The sequence below is a fragment of the Nycticebus coucang genome, chromosome 15 (genome assembly GCF_027406575.1).
Source record: "Nycticebus coucang isolate mNycCou1 chromosome 15, mNycCou1.pri, whole genome shotgun sequence".
NCBI classification, from domain to species: Eukaryota; Metazoa; Chordata; class Mammalia; order Primates; family Lorisidae; genus Nycticebus; species Nycticebus coucang.
This window is the reverse complement of record NC_069794.1, coordinates 13,213,541-13,237,980: the sequence shown is the minus strand read 5'-3', so window position 1 is coordinate 13,237,980 and position 24,440 is coordinate 13,213,541. Positions and strand designations below refer to the sequence as shown.

Here is a 24,440-nt window from a genome sequence, read left to right as displayed (position 1 = left end):
GCATGTTCTCCTTCCCTCTTCCACCTAAAGTCAGACCACCTCTGCCACATAACTCCGCTCCTCCAACAGAAAGCAAGGGGACTTGATCCCCTGCACTAACTATCAGCCAGCCCGTCTGAGTCAAGGCATCTCCAAGTCTCCAGGCCCACATAGAGGTATAAATGGACCGACATAATCTCAGAATCCAAGAGGTACATCAAAAAATAAAATTAACTCTGAATACTATATACACATTTTATAACAACGAAAGTTTACTATGTATAAAGCTGGTAATTCCTTTGCAAATTACTTCAGGATATTAGGATAGACTAGCTAATGAAGGATTTTATTCACATATAGGAATATTTTTCATTAAAAATCAACAAATTAAGCCAAACAAAAAATAGATACATGTAGAGTATTCCACATCTTCTGACTATAAATATAGCTTACATTTGATTTCAGACTTTTTATCGTCACAAAGCAAAAATGTCATTCCTACCTTAGAAGAGTCTGAACTTTTCATATATGGCTCAGCACAATGTGCGATGCTCCCCTGAAGGACCTTTTCAATTCTAGCCACGAGAAATATGTCGGGATGAGGACACGTGACTGAAAATATTCCCTAGGGAAACAATTTTCTTTAGGAAGTAGAATTCACAGTTGCAGCAAATAAATCCCATGAACATTACAATAGTAAAGAACAGTGCAATAGCACAACGAGTAAGAAGTACCCAGTGCCGACGCCAAACTAGGCAGCTCATCAATACTTTGTCATCTGCTCAAAAAGTCTATGTGGTGGGAGAGGTGACCGGGAGAGGGTTTAGAAAAAAACAATGGGAAATTAAAAGCCACTTATTTCTCAGCTCACTTTTACTGTCTAATTATAAATCCCGTCAATATAATATAAAAAAACAACGGGAAATTAAAAGCCACTTATTTCTCAGCTCACTTTCACTGTCTAATTATAACGGCCTAATTTACCCCACTGGTACATTATAAGATCTCTTCTTAGCACTGTTGATATATTTATGTAGCATGCATGATAAGCCTGAGTGGTCTGACGGGGGGCTCACAGTCCCCACCTGCTTCGGGTACTGCATGGCGGCTTCATGAAGGATGCCCTGAAGGACAGACGGGCTCTGCCTGCTGCCATTCACAGGGGCTGGGGACGTGGTGGCCAGCATCTGCCTCACAGAGAAATGGTTCAGGTCCACGTGGAAATCGGCAGAAATCTTTCGGTTGTATTTTATGTCAAACAGGGATAAAGTAACAAAGAAAGGCTCAACCTGAACAAAACAAAACAAATAATTCAGACGATCACTGTGGCTCAAATGGTGAGAGGTAAGAAGGACGCAGCTATCAAAGGAGGAATTATGACTACTGCCATAAATGACTACTCAACAGTCCTATCCTTTTTAATATAGAGAATTAGGTAACAAAGTAATAAAACATTTTAGGGAACAAACAGAACGATTATTTTACCTTTACGTGCTTTGCTATTTAATGTATGCTCTAAAGAAAGCAGTTGCTTTCCCTCAAGCATCTAAGACAAAATCTGTCTCCGGGAACGGTGAGTACAATCCTACCACACTCATCTTTTGTCACGAACATCCTGTCCTGATCCAGACACTGTGCCTCTGCTACCAGAAACTAGGATTTCTCATCCAGGCTGCACAGGGGCACATCTGAAACTTTTTTTTTTTAAATCTTTATTTTTAAAAAGAAAAATTACATTTGTAGTGGGTCCTTCTTCGTTTTCGGCAACACAGCATTGCAAATTGAAAGACAGATCATTGCACTTGACAAGAATTCTTTTTCCAAATTTCTCTTCAAATGGCTTCACTTCTGGCTCAGGTGATGAAAAGTCAAGCTTCTTCAAAAGAAAATGTAAATATATAAATATATTGTACTTCTTTTAATATTATTTATGCTTTGGATTATAAATGTGTCTGAAGGAAACCGTTTAAATATGGAAAAGCTGTACATGCACTCATTTACTCATAGTAGTGTTGCTACTTTACAATAAGTGGATATAGTTTGTAATAGTTACATATAATTTATAATAATGGTCAAGTAAATGATGGCATACCTACTCAATGGATGATTATACCAACCTTAAAAATCAAGATTATGAACAACTCAAGTGTCCCTCAACAGGTATGTACAGATACATACAATGTGAACACACAGTGGAATATTATTTAGCCATCAAGGGAACGAAATTCTGATGATGCATGCTGTAACACAGACGGACCTTGAAAATGGTATGTTAAGTGAAAGATACGGGACACAAAAGGACAAATACTGTATGATTCCACATTTATGAGGTTCCTAAAACAGGAAAGTTCATAGAGCAGAACAGAGGTTACTGGGAGTGGGGGGAGAAGGAATGGGTTGTTATTTGGTACAAAGACTCAGTTTGTGAAAATGAGAAAGTTCTAAAAATCAGTGGTGGTAAAGGTTGCACAAGAAGAAGAATATTTAAATGCCACTAAACTGTACACTTAAAAATGGTAAAAAAGGAAAATTTTATATTATGAATAGTTCAGCAAAAAAAATAAAAGTTGCCTAAAAGCAAAGAAAAAATACACATATACACATTCATATGGTTATGAGGTCTGTAAAGAAATATAGAAGAATACTTATTAAAGTTAAATGGGAAAAGAAGGTTTTATATCTGGGACTAAGCCTCAGCTAGCTAGGAATTATCACTGACCTCAGACTTCTGTAGTGATACCGTTATTTTCTAATGGTTATTTTAACAGGTAAATTGTATATTCTCTGGGAACCTGAAAATGTCTTTGGATAAATCTGTCTCAATTTTCAACAATCATACAAATATTCACTATAGTAATGCTGATGAGATTATAGGTTGCTTTTATTTCCCCCCGCCCAGCAACTTTCCATATTGTTATATTGCTTGCCAATCCAAAATGAACCAAAGCAAACAAATACACTCTTCAAAGATTCTCTTGCCCTCACTTGGTTTTAAATTTTAAACATGACTATGTTATAGTTCTTACCTGGGCATCTGGGTCCAAGTAAAAAAGTTTAACTCTGCTTTCACTTTTCAGTTTGATTTCAGCTTCTCTGGTATTCTGATAAAAATAAATAAAAATTACGCTTAACAAAATCATTCTCTTACAGAGATGTCTAAATATGTTTAAAAGCTGCCCCATCACGAAGGTGCAGACTGCTAGAAAATTCTACCTCATCTTGGAAAGCCGGCTTCACATCGTCAATAAGCAGGTATGTGCCAGTGAGCACCCAGCACACACGGTGAGTGCTGAGAGGACAAAAGAATCCAGACACACCACCCTCGCCTTTTGGGAGGCTGACAACCCACTGGACAGTCAAAAATAACAGAAAGAAAGCAAAAGAAATAAGCACTGACCTGCCAAGAAAGGCTTCATAAAGTAATGGAATATAAAATGGGCTTTGAATGAAAAGGCAGAATTTAAAGAGCAAAAGGGAGGAAAATATGAACATTCCAGGTACAACACGAATAGTGACGATGGAAATGAGCCCAGATAGGAGAAAGGATTTAATAGGGTCCAGTCTAGGAAGGGAGAGAGAGAGGGATACATTTCAAATGGAGGAGAGAGAAAACTACAGCAGATCAGTCAGTCTATAAATATTCACTGAGCACCTACTATGTGCCAGGCACTGGGGACACAAACAAGAACAACGTCACTACCCCTGAGGGACACCAGCTGGAGAGACAGCATATGCACAGGTAATAGGAAAGGCTAAGTGGGAGCTCACCACACTAGGAGGCTGGAGTCAGCAAAGGGCCCTCAGAGAAGGCCCATCTTGAAGGACAGGAGCAGTTGGCTAGCAAAGGAGAAAAGGAAAGTGTGGGAGGAGCGCTGCAGGTGTGAAGGGGCAAGTCACAGCCGAGCAATGACCAAGTCCTTCACTAGGCCACGTGACTGGGCACGATGGAAAAAGTCAAGAGAAGTGAGTCTGGGACTTGCTTTCTAAAGACTGAGGATTTCATTTAGAATCCAGAATATATAGCAATATTTTGGGCAAGAGAATAAAATGATGAGTTCCACAGTTTAAAAGCAAGACTTGGGTAGGGATGAGGCAATGAGTTATAATGGGAAAGACCAGAAGAGACCCACAGTATCTTTCCTGGATTATCACAACAGTCTCACAGTCCCACGGCAAGGCCCAAAGCAAACCCCCATTTCTAGCCAGAGTGGCCTGCTGAATAGTGAATCCATTACCCGGGACAGGTAACTCAAGGAGAAGAGCAAACCTGTAGAAAAGATGTAAACAAAGTAGAGAATGAAGATGTCTGTGGAATTTCCAACTGGAATCAGGCAGTAGACAGAGGGATGGGACTTGAGCATAGGCAGAGAGGAAGCTGGAGTTACAGACTCAGAGAACAGCACACCGAAGTCTAGGGAGATTGTGAAAGGGAGTCTGAGGACAGAATCCCTGGGCCTAACAGTGAAGGGGTGGATAAAAGAGGAAAAGCCACTGAAGAAAACAGACAGATGGTGGCGGAGATGGGGGCTGGAGGCGTGGGAGGGACAGAAGAAGCTTCTTACACATTCGCAAAATAGACATCATCTCTATGCTCATTATTTCTCATGCTGGAACCTCTAAACCTGCACCCTATTCTTCCTGACAGTCAGAGCTCTCTATTACTCTCAGTCTCCACAGTTAAGTCTATGGAGTCAGAATAGAATGTCGTCTCTACTTTACCCAAAGATATGAGTCACCTCAAAACACCTGATGGGGGGCAGTGACAGCATGGCGGAAAAAGCATCTTGTCTTCTCTCGAGGCTGACCAAGGTCTATTATTACACTTCTAATCCAGGCTAATGAGAAATAAAGAGGCTTTTCTCAGCCACAGTTGTTGTATGCAAAAGATCCTTAGCAATAATCTAAGTTCTCATGACTGTACTTAACCAACTGTCTATGTCTAATGAAATGGCCACCAGAATACTAATGAAGAAACAGGGTTTCAGTTCTAAGAAGTTCAGTTGGTAGCAAACCATGCGAACTGCTCTGGACTCCCGTTCTCATTTGTGAGTAAAAATGTTGAACAAGATGATGGCTCACGTCTCTTGCCACAACATAGTTTATCCTGATGCAGTCAGTGGGGGCTTGAAGGCTTTGGAGGTCCAGGGGCATTCCTACAAATCTTTCATTAATGCTTCCAGGGAAAAATATGTGGCTGCGGATGAGGCAGGCTCTCTCCACAGGGAGGACGGGACCACTTCATTTCACTTGGTCCTGCCTATTCCCTTCTTAATGTTTTACATCAAAAGAGTTAAACCATGTGCAAGTGGAAACTATCTAACTGAACCCAAAGAACTTGCTTTATGTTGCATACTGCCCATGATGCTGCCTAACAAAACCATCAGTGCCCTAGGTGCAGTGAGCCACCACCAACAATAACATATACTGCTTCTGAACTGTCTGCCTGACTCCTTCCACAAAGGCAAATACTGTATTGTGACCTCAGATGCTAGATGAGGGCAGTGGGTTCTCAATGCAGATGCAATTCCTGGGGCCTTTCTGAAAGATGCTTGTCTCAAGTTGCTATGATGAGAGATGAGAAATGAATAAAGCAAGAATTACACCATGAGCTCCATACAAACGTGGATGCAGACCTATCAAAAGAAAAAAGAAATGAACTACCGGCCAACATAGACACAAAAACGTCCTGATGTTGCTGCTAATACCCAAAAGATACATTCTTCACTGGAGAGATCCTTTAATGAGACAGAAGCAACAACTTCAGATGTAAAAATAACCTAAAAGCTTGTGAGCCACCTTATATATATTGACAGCTCAGTTATGAGAGAGATAAAAAGCAAACGTGGCTTCTTACGGTTCCTCCCAGCCCTTCTAAGGCCTGGGATGATGCTATTAAGGCACTCCCAATAAATAGTGGCCGAAGGAATTGCCACGCGAAATCTAGGAGGGAAGAAAACATGGCTTTGGAGGGCAGGCTTTGACCCCAGAGTTAGGGACTAATAAATATCTGGAATAAATAATGATAAAGGCTAATATTTATTGATAATAGCCAGCAGCTAAGTGCCCTGGTAAGTCTTACAGAGCCGTAGGAGGCAGGTACTGTTATTACCTCTGCTCGCCAGAAGAGGAGACACTAAGTCATGAGCACTTTGCCCAAAGTCCTACACCAGAAACAGAAGCTTTGCTTCTACCTCAGACCACCCGGCTTCAGAGCCCAGACTCTTAACATACAAGAAAGAAAAGGTATATACTACGAGCAGGTAAGTCAGAAAAGAAGAAGAAACCCTAACAAAAAAGAAATATATATATAAATTATTAATAGTATCACTACTAAGTAGTGAAATGTAAATTAAAATATCATTTTCCCCTCCTCTGATGAGGATGCAGAGAAATAGTAATGTTAATTGTAATAACCTCATGAGAAAGTAATCTGGCAATATTTAAAGCATTAAAAACACAATAACCTTTGACCTAAAACTCCTATCGTGGGGAATTTCTCCTACTAACATAAGAGCACAGGTATTTACTATCATGCTTTTACTGTACCCTATTGGTGGAGGCTAAAAACTGAAAGTAACTTAAATGCTCACCAACAGAGAGCTGGCTGGGTACACATAGCCACAGCTAGAACACCATGCAGCTTACTTTTCTATAAGGTAGATTACAAGCCCTCTGTGAAAATGAGCAAACTTGGTCAGGTGCAGTGGCTCATGCCTGTAATCCTAGCACTCTAGATGGCCAAGACAGGTAGATCACTTGAGCTTAGGAGTTCAAGACCAGCCTGAGAAAGAGTGAGACCCTGACTCTACTAAAAATAGAAAAACTAGCCAGGTATTGTGGCAGGTGCCTGTAGTCTCAGCTACTTGGGAGGGTGAGGCAAGAGGATGGCTTGAGCCCAAGAGTTTGAGATTGCTGCCAGCTATGATGCCAGGCACTCTACCTAGGCAACAGAATTATGACTCTGTCTCAAGAAAAAAAAAGGAAAGAAAAGGAAATGAGCAAACTCCATTCTCTACTGACCCCAGAGACATGTATGAAATATTAAGTGACAAGACAAAATTTCAAAATAGTGTAATATTCTGAGCATATATATGTATTATTAGTGTAATTAGTATTACACTGTTAGTATTAATAGTATAATATATCATGAGCATTTTTTTTTTTTTTTTTTTTTGAGACAGAGCCTCAAGCTGTCACCCTGGGTAGAGTGCCGTGGCATCACAATTCACAGCAACCTCCAACTCCTGGGTTCAAGCGATTCTCCTGCCTCCGCCTCCCAAGTAGCTGGGTCTACAGGCGCTTGCCACAACGCCCAGCTATTTTTTGGGTGCAGCCGTCATTGTTATTTGGTGGGCCCGGGCTGGATTTGAACCCACCAGCTCAGGTGTATGTGGCTGGCGCCTTAGAAGCTTGAGCCACAGGCGCCGAGCCAGCATGAGCATATTTTTTAAAAATGTCTAAAAATCCCTATGTGTGTATGTATGCTCCTATGAGCAACCTGTTTGGTGAAAAGGCAAGAGCAACAGGTTAGTGTCACTGTCCTAAGGAAGGTGGGACTTGAGGATGAAAGGAAAAGATTAACTTTTCTTTAAACAACTTTATGTATTTGTCCTTATTATAGCAAGCACATTTATTTTTAATTAAAAATTTAAACGCAGACAAAATAAATACTTATATTATTTACTTTCACAACCTAATAGCCCACAAAATATAGCCATACAAAATTATGATCCCAAAGACTGTTACTGAGCACAGAAACCAGCTCTACTGTTACAACCACCTGTGGACGGCCCATATCATAGTGGTAGGAGGAGCTGCTGGCTTTTACCCAAACACCTAGCGGCCACCATCTTCCCCACAGCCCACTGACTACTTTGGGTTCAGTGGGAAGGAGAATGAGAGAAAATGGAGACAGAAAATGGACAATGGTGCAGCCATTCTCTGGAAACTAGTGCTTGCCCAAAAGTCAAAGAGAATGATTCACCCAAAACAAGGTCTGCTCCCCCACCCCACCCTGTAAAGCCCAAATTCAACCACTAATGACATGCCCTGACATGGTTTTCTTTTCTTTTTCTTAAAAAGTAGTTATGGGGCGGCGCCTGTGGCTCAACAGAGATGGCGAATTCAAACCCAGCCCCAGACAAAAACTGCAAAAAAACACAAAAAAGTCGTTATGGACCTGGGTGGTGCCTATGGCTCAGTGGGTGGGGCTCCGGCCCCATATACCAAGGATGGTGGGTTCAAACCCAGCCTCGGCCAAACTGCAACAAAAAAAAACAACCGGGCGTTCTGGTGGGCGCCTGTGGTCCCAGCTACTCCGGGGGGCTGAGGCAAGAGAATCTCCTAAACCCAAGGATTTGGAGGTTGCTGTGAGCTGTGACACCACAGTACTCTACCGAGGGTTAATAAGTGAGACTCTGTCTCAAAAAAAAAAAAGTACTTATGGATTAAATATTCAAGAGTTTCCAGAAAGTTTGCTGTAGGCTTTAAGCACATTCTGTGATTTATTTGTGAGCATATAAAACAAACTGAAGTCAAAGACAATGGCCAAAAACATCTTATTTGGAGGATGAGTTATCAGAAAACTACGGTGTTGACTGTAGGGCCTATTTATTTATTTTCTTTTTAAGACAAAGTCTTGACCCCGGTAGAGTGCTATGATGTCATAGCTCACAGCAACCTCCAACTCTGAGGCTCTAGTGAACCTCTTGGCTCAGCCGCCGAAGTAACTGGGACTAAAGGTGCCTGCCACAATGCCTGGCTATTTTTTGTAGAGACAGGATCTCGCTCTTGCTCAGGCTGGTCTCAAACTGGTGAGCCCAAGCAATCCACCCACCTCAGGCTCCCAGAGTGCTAGGATTACAGGCGCGTACATTCAGTACTGAACATCTTTACTGTTTTCACAGTAAGGGACACTGTGTCTATCCTAAAGCCTGTTCTTTTCCTCCTATTGTCCAATATGGGGCAAACAATTTTTGGTCCCGCACAGGGCCTGTTGGGTCAATTTAAAAGAATAGGTTGGAAGAGCAAGACTTAGCAAAATCCACTGAGGCCAAAATGTATGTATATTCTTTAATTTAAGAAGATGATCATCATGTATTTCCATGACTTCCAAGATATCTAACTCTCCTAAACCACCATCTCACCCTCTGTGTCAAAAGCTACAATAAAGCATCACAGAATAAGGAGGCCCAGAAATGGAACTCAGCATGACCCCACATATACCACCCTAGCTAGTTCCTTTGTATTACCATGTAATGACACTATTTTCTGGATTGGGATATAGGGAAAGAAGCACTTATTACAAAATTGGTTTTAAAAAAATCAGAAAAGGTGCCTGTGGAATGGTTTGCGTTCCAACGAGTTCTGCTGAGCTGGGTCCCGTGACCCTTGCTCAATTCTCAATTAGACTATTATAAAGTTTGAGACACCCAACTTTTTCCTGTGTTCAGTTGTGGAAGATTTGTTTGGAAAGATAACATTCACTTAAAAAGAAGCTATAAGGTAATAGGATGTGAGCAATTTTGGATTAACATGAAACTCTATTTCTCTTTCAAAACCACAGTGGGAGACCAAATTAAGAACAAGCTGCTGCTGAATAGAATAAAAGCTCAAAATCAGAACAGCTGTGGAAGAAAACATAGGATGGGAACATGAGGGTTTTCTTCACACTGTCTTTATTCGAGGAGGTGATACCCATGTTCCAATATCAGCTAAGATAAATGTTACAAGAGAAGTAACTAGTAATGGGGTTTATAACCGGATCATGTTACTCCTTGACTTTCTTTCTGGGGAAGAAATCAATTAACTATGTGAACTATAGTTCGTTTATTTAATAAAAACTATTTATAAGACTGATGCTGTATATCCTGCTGTATTTACAACAAAAATTGTTTGGCACCCTATTAGACAATAGGAGGAAAAGAACAGGCTTTAGGATACAGAGTGTCGCTTACTGTGAAAACAATACAGATGTTCAGTACTGAATGTACAAACATAAGCTCCAAGAATACACGAAGTATTCTAGAAACCTAATTCCCTATCACTCACACCATAAGTAAAGGGTCCCTCCATAATATTCCAGAATGAGACATCAGTTATTTTTGCACTAAAATAACTTCCCGTCAGTCATATCCTGTTTGGCTAAGTCTCAGTCTTGGGAACAAAAGCCAGGGCAACAGGATGAAGAAGGCAGAAAGAGGGGCTGACCAGAGAGGAACCTGCCATTAAATGACACCTCCAGCCACCTTCTGCCTTCTCCCACTGTTCTAGGTCAGTGGTTCTCAACCTTCCTAATGCCGCAGCCGTTTAATACGGTTCCTGTGGGTCGCAACCCACAGGTTGAGAACGGCTGTAATCTAGGTCTTTCTCTGCAATGCCACTGAACTGTGCCCCATCCTCACAGCCTGACCCCGTCTTGAGGTTTCCTTCCCTGGTACTGAGCTCTTTACCTCTCTCTCCATCCCCTGACTAAACTCTCCCTCCCTGCACAGTTCTCTCCTTACCCAGCCCCCTACACACACCTGTGATTCTGCAGCCATGGAGCCCGTTCCTCCTAAAAACGGGATGGATGACCAATAGTTACAGTTAACTTCTTGCTTTCTCAACAGGTACATATGATTGCCACCCCAGGTACACTGGAGGGTGACGTAAACAGCTCCAATTACTCTCTTGCTCAGGTCACAGGTCTGCCCATGCATACCACTGAGCAAGCCAGCAAAAGGCAGAGCCTACAGACACCGGCTCCCAACTCTGATGACAAACAGCATTCTGAGTGAATGACAATACATCACATTTTCTTCATTCTTTTTCCCTTCAAAAAATCACCTTCTGCCTTTTTCTACTTTATTAAATAAAAGTATTTTTAAAACATCTGAGAGATTGCCTAAATGATCCTAAGAATCTCTTTTGTGGCCCTTACTGGCCAACCCAGGTTCAACAATCAAGGTTCACACATCCCAATTGGTTTTTACACCTCCACAGTCCCTTTGAATAGAACTATTCCTTCATTTGTTTTCCTTTTTTCTTGTTTTTTATTTTTTTATTTTTTTATTTTTTTTGACATAGTCTCACTCTGTTGCCCAGGCTGCAGTGCTATAGCATCAGTCTAGTTCACAGCAACCTCAAACTCCTGGGCTTGACCAACACTCCTGCCTCAACCTCCCTAGGAGTGGGGACTCCAGGTGCCCACACAATGCCTGGCTAGTTTTTCTATTTTTTGTAGAGACAGGGTCTCCTTGCTCAGGCTAGTCTGGAACTCTTGAGCTCCTGCAATCCTCTCACTTTGGCCTGCCAGAGTGCTAATTACACGCATGAGCCATGAAGTGTGGGTAGGCGGATTACCTTATATACTTCCCAATTCCCTCTATTCGTCTGATCGTTTCCTTATGATGTGGTTTAACTTGTTTCTGTAGTCCCTGTATTTACTGTCATCTGGAGATTAGGTCTAGAGGTTTGAGTGGATTCATAATAGATGGTTTTGGCAAAAATATTTTATACAGGAGGCGGAGCAAGATGGCAGCCGAGTAACAGCTTCCTTGCATCTGGGCACCGTGAGTCTGGGGAGATAGGACTCCAGGCATCTCTGGCTGGTGGGAACTGCCTATCATCACTCCTATGAAGATACAGGGAGTCAGCGAGAGACTTCTGGACCCCAAGAGGAGGACTAAAACAGTGGAAAACCGGCAAGTGGTCGCGTGTGTTCAATCCGTCTAAACCCGCCCACAACTGTAAGTTCAGTAGCAGCGAGACTGCAAACCAGAAAGGCCTTACCTGTGAACTGTTTTGATGTCCTTGGACTTGGCACTGAGTTGAACTGCCTTGGGGAAGGTCTGAGCGGGAGTACGGAGAACTTTGGCCGTTGTCTAGGGCCCCAGTCTGAGCCACTGAGCCAGACGGAGCTAATAGTGTTTGGCGGTGGGTCACACGGATCCATTGTCAGTGATCTGCCCCGGCAAGCTCCGCCCTCAGGGTCGTAGAGCTACAAACGGGTGGGAGCTGGTAACCCAGCAACCAAGTAGCCTAAGGGTGGGGTTTGAGCGCCTTGCAGCCCTAACCCTCAGGGGCAGAGTGAGACCGGTTTTGGCACACTGAGTAAGTGGATAGCCACTTCAGCAGCGATTCCAGCGAGAAAGCTGGGAAAGCTTCTGCTCAGCAAGTTTACAAGTTCAAAGTGCCTTTTAAGTAGGCTGAAGAGAGATTTAGGGTGTCTACCTGCTGGGGTTTGAGAAATCAGCAGCCTCCAGTTGTATCAGAACTGTGACTAACATCTCATACCCCAGAAGACCACGTGTTGCCCAGACAATATTCAATAACATATACAAACTGCTTTGTTTTTGGTTCTGTATTTTTTTCTTTTCTTTTTTTGTTTGGTTGTTTTTTTTGTTTATTTTGACGTTGCTGATGTTCTTTTGTTTTTTTAATTTCAATCTTTTCCACACAGATCCCTTTTTCTTTCTCAATTTTCCTAGTTTAATTATAATTTCCCATTCCTGCCTTCTTTAATAACTTCAACTTCATTTTTGCTAGTGTTTCTACCGATATAATTTGGTTTTTCACCCAATTTTATCCCCGTAAAGTTTTCTGTTTGCTTGTTTTGGTTTGATTTATAGCATTTTTGTCTTTCCTCTCTACTTGGTGGAGGTGGGGTACTGTATCTGATCAGGTTAGCAAAGAGCTGCTGACCTCAAGGGAACCACGCAACTGGGCACCCCCAGGGTGGGGTTTTTTAAGGTTGTGTCAAAGTACCCTACTGTACACCTATATTGCCCTGTCTCCCTCTTTCTGTGCCTCTCTTCTTTTTGTCAATATTCCTTATACCCACCCCCTCTCCTTTCTCTATCTTTCTTTTTTTCTTATCACTCGGCCCTCCTTTCTTTCATCCCCTTTTTTTGCTCTTCAACCTTCTCACCCTTCTGGTCCTGTAACCCTTAGTCCACAGGCACAAGAACTTAAAGAGCAAGAGGAAGTGAAAGGAAAATTAGGGCAAGGAAACAGATAAAAGAAACCACTCATGAGGAAGAATCAGCAGAAAACTCCAGGCAACATGAAGAACCAGTCTAGAACAACCCCACCAAGGGACCATGAGGTAGCTACTGCAGATGATTCCACCAGTATAGAAATGTTAGGAATGACAGAAAGGGAATTTAGAATACACATGTTGAAAACAATGAAAGAAATGATGGAAACAATGAAGGAAATTGCTAATAAAGTGGAAAATAACCAAAAGGAAATCCAAAAACAGAATCAAATAAGAGATGAACGATATGAAGAATATAAAAAGGATATAGCAGACCTGAAGGAACTGAAACAGTCAATTAGGGAACTTAAAGATACAATGGAAAGTATCAGCAACAGGTTAGACCATGCAGAAGAAAGAATTTCAGAGGTAGAAGACAAAGTTCTTGAGATAACTCAGACAGTAAAAGAGGCAGAAAAGAAGAGAGAGAAAGCAGAACGTTCACTGTCAGAATTATGGGACTTTATGAAGCGTTCCAACATACGAGTTATAGGAATTCCAGAAGGGGAAGAAGAATGCCCCAGAGGAATGGAAGCCATACTAGAGAATATTATAAAAGAAAATTTCCCAAATATCACCAAAGATTCTGACACACTGCTTTCAGAGGGATATCGGACCCCGGGTCGCCTCAACTCTAACCGAGCTTCTCCAAGACACATTGTGATGAACCTGTCCAAAGTCAAGGCAAAAGAAAAGATTCTGCAAGCTGCCAGGAGTAAGCGCCAGTTGACCTACAGGGGCAAATCCATCAGAGTTACCGCAGACTTCTCTAATGAAACTTTCCAAGCAAGAAGACATTGGTCATCTACCTTTAATCTACTTAAACAGAACAATTTTCAGCCCAGAATTCTGTACCCTGCTAAGCTAAGCTTCAAAATTGACGGAGAAATCAAATCATTTACAGATATACAAACATTGAGGAAATTCGCCACAACAAGACCAGCTCTACAGGAAATACTTCAACCTGTTCTGCACACTGACCACCACAATGGATCAGCAGCAAAGTAAGAACTCAGAAATCAAAGGACAGAACCTAACCTCCACACTGATGCAAAAGATAAAACTAAGCAATGGACTCTCACAAAATAAGACGAATAGAATATTACCACACTTATCAATTATCTCAATAAATGTTAATGGCTTGAATTCCCCACTGAAGAGACATAGATTGGCTGACTGGATTAAAAAACACAAGCCATCCATTCGCTGTCTGCAAGAAACACACCTGGCTTCAAAAGACAAATTAAAGCTCCGAGTCAAGGGTTGGAAGACAATTTTTCAGGCAAATGGAATTCAGAAGAAAAGAGGAGTTGCAATCTTATTTTCAGATACATGTGGATTTAAAGCAACTAAAGTCAAAAAAGACAAAGATGGTCACTTTATATTGGTCAAGGGAAAACTACAACAAGAAGACATTTCAATTCTAAATATTTATGCACCCAATTTAAATGCTCCCAGATTCTTGAAGCAGACCTTACTCAGTCTGAGCAATATGATATCTGATAATACCATCATAACAGGGGACTTTAACACACCTCTTACAGAGCTGGACAGATCCTCTAAACAGAAATTGAACAAAGATGTAAGAGATTTAAATGAGACCCTAGAACAACTATGCTTGATAGACGCATATAGAATACTCCACCCCAAAGATAAAGAATATACATTCTTCTCATCACCCCATGGAACATTCTCCAAAATTGATCATATCCTGGGACACAAAACAAATATCAACAGAATCAAAAGAATTGAAATTTTACCTTGTATCTTTTCAGACCATAAGGCACTAAAGGTGGAACTCAACTCTAACAAAAATGCTCGACCCCACCCAAAGGCATGGAAATTAAACAATCTTCTGTTGAATAACAGATGGGTGAAGGAAGAAATAAAACAGGAAATCATTAACTTCCTTGAGCATAACAACAATGAAGACACAAGCTACCAAAACCTGTGGGATACTGCAAAAGCAGTTTTGAGAGGAAAATTCATCGCTTTAGATGCCTACATTCAAAAAACAGAAAGAGAGCACATCAATAATCTCACAAGAGATCTTATGGAATTGGAAAAAGAAGAACAATCTAAGCCTAAACTCAGTAGAAGAAAAGAAATCTCCAAAATCAAATCAGAGATCAATGAAATTGAAAACAAAAGAATCATTCAGAAAATTAATGAAACAAGGAGTTGGTTTTTTGAAAAAATAAATAAAATAGATAAACCATTGGCCAGACTAACGAGAAATAGAAAAGTAAAATCTCTAATAACCTCAATCAGAAACGATAAAGGGGAAATAACAACTGATCCCACAGAGATACAAGAGATCATCTCTGAATACTACCAGAAACTCTATGCCCAGAAATTTGACAATGTGAAGGAAATGGATCAATATTTGGAATCACACCCTCTCCCTAGACTTAGCCAGGATGAAATAGACCTTCTGAACAGACCAATTTCAAGCACTGAGATCAAAGAAACAATAAAAAAGCTTCCAACCAAAAAATGCCCTGGTCCAGATGGCTTCACTCCAGAATTCTATCAAACCTTCAAGGAAGAGCTTATTCCTGTACTGCAGAAATTATTCCAAAAAACTGAGGAAGAAGGAATCTTCCCCAACACATTCTATGAAGCAAACATCACCCTGATACCAAAACCAGGAAAAGACCCAAACAAAGAGGAGAATTTCAGACCAATCTCACTCATGAACATAGACGCAAAAATTCTCAACAAAATCCTAGCCAATAGATTACAGCTTATCATCAAAAAAGTCATTCATCATGATCAAGTAGGCTTCATCCCAGGGATGCAAGGCTGGTTTAACATACGCAAGTCTATAAACGTTATCCACCATATTAACAGAGGCAAAAATAAAGATCACATGATCCTCTCAATAGATGCAGAAAAAGCATTTGATAAAATCCAGCATCCTTTTCTAATTAGAACTCTGAAGAGTATAGGCATAGGTGGCACATTTCTAAAACTGATTGAAGCTATCTATGACAAACCCACAGCCAATATTTTACTGAATGGAGTAAAACTGAAAGCTTTTCCTCTTAGAACTGGAACCAGACAAGGTTGTCCGCTGTCACCTTTACTATTCAACGTAGTGCTGGAAGTTCTAGCCAATGTAATTAGGCAAGACAAGGAAATAAAGGGAATCCAAATGGGAGCAGAGGAGGTCAAACTCTCCCTCTTTGCTGACGACATGATCTTATACTTAGAGAACCCCAAAGACTCAACCACAAGACTCCTAGAAGTCATCAAAAAATACAGTAATGTTTCAGGATATAAAATCAATGTCCACAAGTCAGTAGCCTTTGTATACACCAATAACAGTCAAGATGAGAAGCTAATTAAGGACACAACTCCCTTCACCATAGTTTCAAAGAAAATGAAATACCTAGGAATATACCTAACGAAGGAGGTGAAGGACCTCTATAAAGAAAACTATGAAATCCTCAGAAAGGAAATAGCAGAGGATATTAACAAATGGAAGAACATACCATGCTCATGGATGGGAAGAATCAACATTGTTAAAATGTCTATACTTCCCAAAGCTATCTACCTATTCAATGCCATTCCTATCAAGGTACCTACATCGTACTTTCAAGATTTGGAAAAAATGATTCTGTGTTTTGTATGGAACCGGAAAAAACCCCGTATAGCTAAGGCAGTTCTTAGTAACAAAAATAAAGCTGGGGGCATCAGCATACCAGATTTTAGTCTGTACTACAAAGCCATAGTGGTCAAGACAGCATGGTACTGGCACAAAAACAGAGACATAGACACTTGGAATCGAATTGAACACCAAGAAATGAAACTAACATCTTACAACCACCTAATCTTTGATAAACCAAACAAGAACTTACCTTGGGGGAAAGACTCCCTATTCAATAAATGGTGTTGGGAGAACTGGATGTCTACATGTAAAAGACTGAAACTGGACCCACACCTTTCCCCACTCACAAAAATTGATTCAAGATGGATAAAGGACTTAAATTTAAGGCATGAAACAATAAAAATCCTCAAAGAAAGCATAGGAAAAACATTGGAAGATATTGGCCTGGGGGAGGACTTCATGAAGAAGACTGCCATGGCAATTGCAACAACAACAAAAATAAACAAATGGGACTTCATTAAACTGAAAAGCTTCTGTACAGCTAAGGACACAATAACCAAAGCAAAGAGACAACCTACACAATGGGAAAGGATATTTGCATATTTTCAATCAGACAAAAGCTTGATAACCAGGATCTATAGAGAACTCAAATTAATCCACATGAAAAAAGCCAACAATCCCTTCTATCAATGGGCAAGAGACATGAATAGAACTTTCTCTAAAGATGACAGACGAATGGCTAACAAACACATGAAAAAATGTTCATCATCTCTATATATTAGAGAAATGCAAATCAAAACAACCCTGAGATATCATCTAACCCCAGTGAGAATGGCCCACATCACAAAATCTCAAAACTGCAGATGCTGGCGTGGATGTGGAGAGAAGGGAACACTTTTACACTGCTGGTGGGACTGCAAACTAGTACAACCTTTCTGGAAGGAAGTATGGAGAAACCTCAAAGCACTCAACCTAGACCTCCCATTCGATCCTGCAATCCCATTACTGGGCATCTACCCAGAAGGAAAGAAATCCTTCTATCATAAGGACACTTGTACTAGACTGTTTATTGCAGCTCAATTTACCATTGCCAAAATGTGGAAACAGCCTAAATGCCCACCAACCCAGGAATGGATTAACAAGCTGTGGTATATGTATACCATGGAATACTATTCAGCTATTAAAAAAAATGGAGACTTTACATCCTTCGTATTGACCTGGATGGAAGTGGAAGACATTATTCTTAGTAAAGCATCACAAGAATGGAGAAGCATGAATCCTATGTACTCAATCTTGATATGAGGACAATTAATGACAATTAAGTTTATGGGGGGGGGAGCAGAAAGAGGGATGGAGGGAGGAGGGTGGGGCCTTAGTGTGTGTCACACTTTATGGGGGCAAGACATGATTGCAAGAGGGACTTTACCTAACAATTGCAATCAGTGTAACTGGCTTATTGTACCCTCAATGAATCCCCAACAATAAAAAAAATAAATAAATAAATAAATAAATAGTAAAAAAAAAAAAAAAATATTTTATACATGAAACTGTGGTATCTATTTTAAGTTTTCTACAAAGATGATTTATTTGTATATAAAAAATAAATTTATATTCCAAAAAATAAAAATAAATAAACACCTGCAAGCTTGGGGCAGGGGGACAGTAAAGCCTCTATTGATGCTGCATTTTTCAGGCTTTGACCACAATCTGAAGTCAAAAATATGTTTGAACGTTCCCAGTACAAAAGCAAAATAAAGGTGTGAGGTACGGGATATCCCGATTACCCGGACTTGATCATTACATGTTGCGTATAGGTATTGAAATATCACATGTGCCCCCAAAATATGTACAACTCTTATATATCAATAAAATTATGACAGCACACCAAAAAGAAAGGTTTTACATTATAACACAACATACACTATCTATGTGTGTGTATATTATATTGAAATATCTGTCATTATTAAGGGTAGTATACTTTTATATCCTCTGTTCAGTTCAATTCCACTTAAATTCTTTTTAAAATGTGGGTTACATAATGCTTAGCTAAAGAAGCCTGACGCAAAGAGCATAAACTGGATGATTCTGTTCATGGGAATGTCTTGAACCCTCAAAACTAATCTACAGTGATGGAGGTCAAAATAATGGGCACATCAGCTAGGAGGGGAATACCTTGCTGGGATGCTGTGAGTAGCCTATATATTGATTTAGGGAGTGGTTATATCACTGTACAAATGTGAACTCCATGGAGCTATACAATTCATGCTTGGGCATTTTGCTCAATGTAAATTATGGCTCATTAAAAAAAAACACAATTAAATCAAAACAACAACAACAAAAAAAAGTGGGCATCTTATAAGGGTACATGTGAAATTTAGTAAATGTAGAATATAAATGACTTAACACAATAACTAAGAAAATGCCAGGAAGGCTATGTTAACCAGTGTGATGAAAATGTGTCAAACGGTCTATAAAACCAGTGTATGGTGCCCCATGATTGCATTACTGTACACATTTATTTAACAATAAAAAAAAATGAAAAAAAAAAAAAGTGGGGTTGAAATCAATTAAATTGATTTCACCAATTAAAATGACTTCAGGGCCGGGCACAGTGGCTCACACCTGCAATCCTAGCACTCTGAAAGGCTGAGGTGGGCAGATTGCTTAAGCTCAGGAGTCAAGACCAGCCTGAGCAAGAGTGAGATTCCATCTCTTAAAAAAAAAAAAAATAGGCGGAGGCAAGAAGATTGCTTGAGCTCAAGAATTTGAGGTTGCTGTGAGCTATGACATCATAGCACTCTACCAGGGGCAAGAACATGAGACTGTCTCCAAAGAAAAAAGACTTCAGCTAACTTGTTGTAACCCACAAGTGGGAAATAGTTCTAAATATATTAATCTTTTTTAAAAGGTAAAAACATAACTATAACCTTAAACTTATAAGAATATATATACACACATATATAGATGCATGTTATGTATATTTTCATATATATTATATAATATCAAAGTATAGTATCTCCCTAGGCCTTAGGATCTAGAAATGGTGAATTATGTTGTCCAAGTAGTGAGAAAAGAAAGGGATGACTCCTATACATCTTCTTAGGAAAAAACATAGATTTCTAATTAATCATTATGCTCTAACAATGAGTCTTCTCCTAGGTATCCATGCTGTTCACCCAGTTAAGAACAGAAAGCAACATTCTGAGTTCTAGATTCCCTCCATTGACTGCTTCAACAAACTAAAACCCAAACAGGTTGAAACATTTTGTTTTGAGAACCCTCAAACATCCAGAAATATAAAAGCAAATCTCAAAGCAAAATAATATGATACACAAAGTTCTTAACAAGAAAACACACACAAGCCAAACTCTTCCCAGACTAGGAGGAGGTTAAAATGGTGGCACTAAAATTAGCTTTAATAGGCAGGTGCTAAAAAGATACTGTGGTAACAGTCAAGCCTTGAAGAAAAACAATGCTCTAAAGTCCTAGCCAGAGAGGGAGATTTTATAGTTGAGAAGAGCTATGTTGTCTTAAAATGAAGGTCAATGCTGAATGCTAGCCTATTTATAACCCCATAGAGATAAACCATGTTTCTATTATAGTGTTTAAGATCTGGGTGTAGAGAGTCACTATTTCACCGTATTATCAAAAAAAGAACAGAAAAGCAGTAACAGTAAGAATATAAAAGGCTAGAGAGAAGACAAAGAAACTTCTCTCAATTGAAAAAGAAATCATTCATAGATACTCACAAGGAGACAAGTACAAGGATAGTCATTGCAGCATTGTTTAAACAGAAAAAAACTGAAATAATGGAACCGTTAAAATAAAATGTTTATACTGTTCAATAAAAGGAATGAACTAGATCCATATACCAGCTTGGATGGATCTCAAAAACAAGGCTGAATTTTAAAAAGCAAGTGCAGAATAAGACCTACAGCATGTTAGTACATTTACTTAACATTTTTAAACATACAAAATAACACCATATATATCATTATTATAGATTGATTTGTAAAGACATAAAAATAAAATGGACGTAAAACTTACAATACTGCTTGTATCTGGATGGGGTTTGGGGGGATGAAAAGAATGGGAATATGGACAGTGTTTAAAAAGAACTTCAACTACTATTGACGTTTTATTTCTTTTAAAAATATGGCAGCTAAAAAGACAACCCAGTAATAACATGTTGAATCTGGGTGGTGGCAGTGTGGTCGTCTACTTTGCTTTGTGCTTTTCAGGTATATAGCCTTTTCATTTTCATTGATGACCCAGGAACAATTTCTGTAATTCAGGCAATACCTCTTTGGTTTAGTGGCAAGATAACCACATCCATCCTTTTTGGAATTGTATCTATTAACTTGAACAAGGGGAAGAAAAGTACCATGCTACTATAAGAACACATCCGTAAGTATTTTGGTTATTTCTTCAATACTTGTGATAGAATATTAAATATTATTAGAGGAAAAACAATTAAAGAACAACAAAAGGAGACTACTTTGTAGGGTACTTTCTGGAACGCAGGCTGAAGTCTCACTTGGGGCAGTACTGTCCACTTCACGTAACCTCATATTCAGGTCAGAAAACAGGGCGAAAATCACAATGTAATTGTTATGATTTTAACAGATTCCATTCTGGACAAACTCAAGCAATGAGAACTATTTCAATAGCAGTCAGTGAATAGCAGAAGATTTAAGATGATGTTACCTTGACAAGTTCAGGTAGGTAGCTGTCTAAACCGGAACCAGAACCTTCCAATTTGCTTTGTTCGTCATCTGAAATGGCAAAACAGATTATCTGAGTCATGAAGTATTTTCTTTAGAACAGGAGGAGGAAGGCCATTTCTCTTAGGTGCCCTTAAACAAAGTGGTTCTTAACTCTGGACATACACAGGAAACACCTGGAGGAGGGGTGCTCTGAAAGAATACTGATGCCAAGCCCAGAGGTGAGCATCGAAATAACAGCTGGCACAGCGTGGACACTATCTAAGAAGGACTGATACTAGCTATGAGTAACACCTCATGTGGACAGACCCTTCAAAAGTCAAAATCTTTGGTGGAAGCAAGGAAATGGTATTTTTAAAATGCTCCCAGGCACTTCTAGGGGGCAGCCAGGATTGGGAAACTACCTAAGGGCTTGAACTATAACATGAATTATCAAAAATACACTCAAGACTTTTCTCACCAATTTAATCTGAGGCTCTTGCTCATACTAACTTTGTCTTAAAAATTTCAAAGGATCTTATTAACAATAACAACCGTTACCAATATTTTATAACACAGTGTGAATTCTATGCCAGGTACATGAAATAATGTTTTCTTACTTTACTCTTTGCAACTGACCAGATAGTTTTGTTTTTATTCCCATTTCAGAAGTGAATGAATGGTGGCTCAGGAAAATGAGTTGTTTGCCCAAGCTGAAAAAATTGTATTTATGGCATTCAAACCCAGATCTTCCTCTCTGCATCCAAGCTGTGGCTTTTTCCATTACATGATTTCCACATAAAAAAACAACAGTGAAATAAATTCCGATGTGACAAAATCCCACTGACAGGCTATCTGTAAACAGCTCACATCTGCCCTGCCTCTCATGGACTCGTTCTAACCTGCCTGGCAATAACCAAGACACCACCACCACCAGAGTGTGTGTGTACTCAGAGCGGGCTAACCCTACCCACCTTCATGAGAGTCTCCATTTCGCTTTTCTTGCATTGCAGCTTCAAAGTTGAGCTGGAGAATCTTATTTAGAGTTGCAATCCACTCTTCCATTTCCACTTCACTATCTGCTGCCAGAAGATAACTACTTTTGTCCTGCATCTTCAGCTCAAAAGCAAAACGCCTGACTTTGTTGTTCTGAAATGGAAAATGGATAAAGAGAAACTTTTTTTTTTTTTTTTGAGATAAGAGTCTCACCTTTTCACCCTCGGTAGAGTGCTATAGCATCACAGCTCACAGCAACCTCTAGCTCTTGGGCTTAGGCGACTTTCTTGCCTCAGTCTCCCAGGTAGGTGCCCACCACAACGCCCGGCTATTTTTTTGTTGCAATTTGGCCGGGGCCAGGTTTGAACCTGCTACCCTTGATATATGGGGCCGGCGCCCTACCCACTGAGCCACAGGAGCCGCCAAGAGAAACATTTTTAAAAAGTTGGAACTGCCTTCAAATAGTTTCTCTTTTTTGCTGATGGAGGCTACCTTATTGGCGTTTTGGAACAAGCTATTTAAGCTGCAAGCCCCCTCCCTGTAGACCCATCACTAATCACTATCCACCCTCCCTGCTTTATTTGTTCCATAAATTTATTTTTCCATCTTACTCATTGCCTACTTTACATATTCATTTTATTCATTGCCTGTCCCATCCAATGCAATGGAAGCTCTCTAGTGCAGAGATTTTCCTTTCTTTTATTCAATGCTACATCCTTAGTTTCTAGAACAATGTATGGCACAAAGTGACAGAAAAGCCTTTGGTGATAATGGAATTTCACATATAATTTTCCTATTCCTTTAGCTGCTTTTTTCAAAGCAAAGTAGTATGTGGTATTGTATTTTTAAAAGTAAACTATTATCTATCGATATGCTTGACAGACTTACCTGAAACTCTCTCATCACTTATGAGTCTCCCTGCCTATGGCCTTGCCTCATGCCTCCAGCTTCCCTGCCTATGGCCTTGCCTCACTTTGGGTGAAGGGCTCAAAGTGCAAGCACAGTTGTCCACGTGCATTGAACAACAGAGGATGGACGTGCACTAGACCACAATCAAGATCAATCTTGGTCCCACTGACATTTGGGCAGCCAATTCTCTGTTGTGAGGGGCCGTCCTGGGCGTTGCAGGATGTTTAGTGACATTCCTGGCCTCAACCCACTAGATGCCAGTAGCATATCCTCGAATCACGACAATCAAAAATGTTTCCAGACACTGCCAATTGTCCTGGGAAGGGGCAAATCTCCCCAGGTTGCCCATACTAGATAGTGTTTCAGTTCTGAGGAACATGTCACAAAACTCCTTGTAAGCATAGGCTAGGAGATGTGAAATCGTGAACTTCCACCAACCTGAGGGAAACAGAACAGCCCCTACACCTAGTCTCTAAGAGTGCTTCTCAGTGGAGACGTCTGGGACAGGGCAACCCTCCCTAAAGTCTGTGTTTTCTGTGACACAGTTCTTAGAAATGCAAAGCCAAGTGCCACTTCTGACAAAGCCACTCAAACTCTGGTGCACAGACCAGACTGTCTGCTGTGGGCTCGGTAATTAAAACCTTGGATTTCACTTAAACTTCAAGGCAAGAATCAAAAAAGAGCCAAAGACTAGAAATGAAATGAATTCTCTCTCTTCCATTCCCCAGTGCCTCACAAACTACCTTGAAAATAACAAATTTGAGGTCGGGAGAAGACATTAGGCCCCAGTCTAAGTTATTCTTATTTCTGAGCCTTAGTTTCCTTACCTGCAAAATAAGTATAATTAATTTCTAGGGTCCTAATATACTTTTAAAGCTTTTAGGAAGGCATTTCTTTGAGTCTGCAGCACTAATCAACTAATTTTTTTACAACATCAAAAAATAATCATAATTTTTAATAAAAAATACTTAAATCACAGCTTTTGGAGCTCAGTTTACAAATGACATGGATAAAAACAAATGATTTTGATCTTTTTAGGACTCAGATACAATTTATTAAATGAAAACACCATGATCTTCATCTGCAAAAACCATCGGAGACAAAAAGTGATAGCTGTTATACTTACAAACATCTGAACACTACGCCAAAGACGTGTGAAAAAACTCTTGTAAGACAAAAATAATTACTTCCTACTTTTAAAAATGAGATTGTCAAGTATATT

General features: G+C 39.9%; 1 protein-coding gene across 21 annotated transcripts in view; it reads right to left on the bottom strand.

Annotated features, from left to right (window-relative positions):
• DOCK9 (dedicator of cytokinesis 9) overlaps nucleotides 1-24,440 on the bottom strand; it is a 288,860-nt gene that overhangs the window by 111,540 nt on the left and 152,880 nt on the right. For all 21 annotated transcript variants that reach the window (XM_053563270.1, XM_053563264.1, XM_053563279.1 and 18 more), the window contains exons 8-13: nucleotides 22,288-22,462; nucleotides 21,318-21,385; nucleotides 3,006-3,080; nucleotides 1,715-1,855; nucleotides 1,065-1,268; nucleotides 482-604 (exon numbers count right to left, since the gene is read on the bottom strand). In XM_053563270.1, the coding sequence (XP_053419245.1) occupies nucleotides 482-604; nucleotides 1,065-1,268; nucleotides 1,715-1,855; nucleotides 3,006-3,080; nucleotides 21,318-21,385; nucleotides 22,288-22,462 (786 nt within the window). The remainder of the gene's footprint in view (nucleotides 1-481; nucleotides 605-1,064; nucleotides 1,269-1,714; nucleotides 1,856-3,005; nucleotides 3,081-21,317; nucleotides 21,386-22,287; nucleotides 22,463-24,440) is intronic.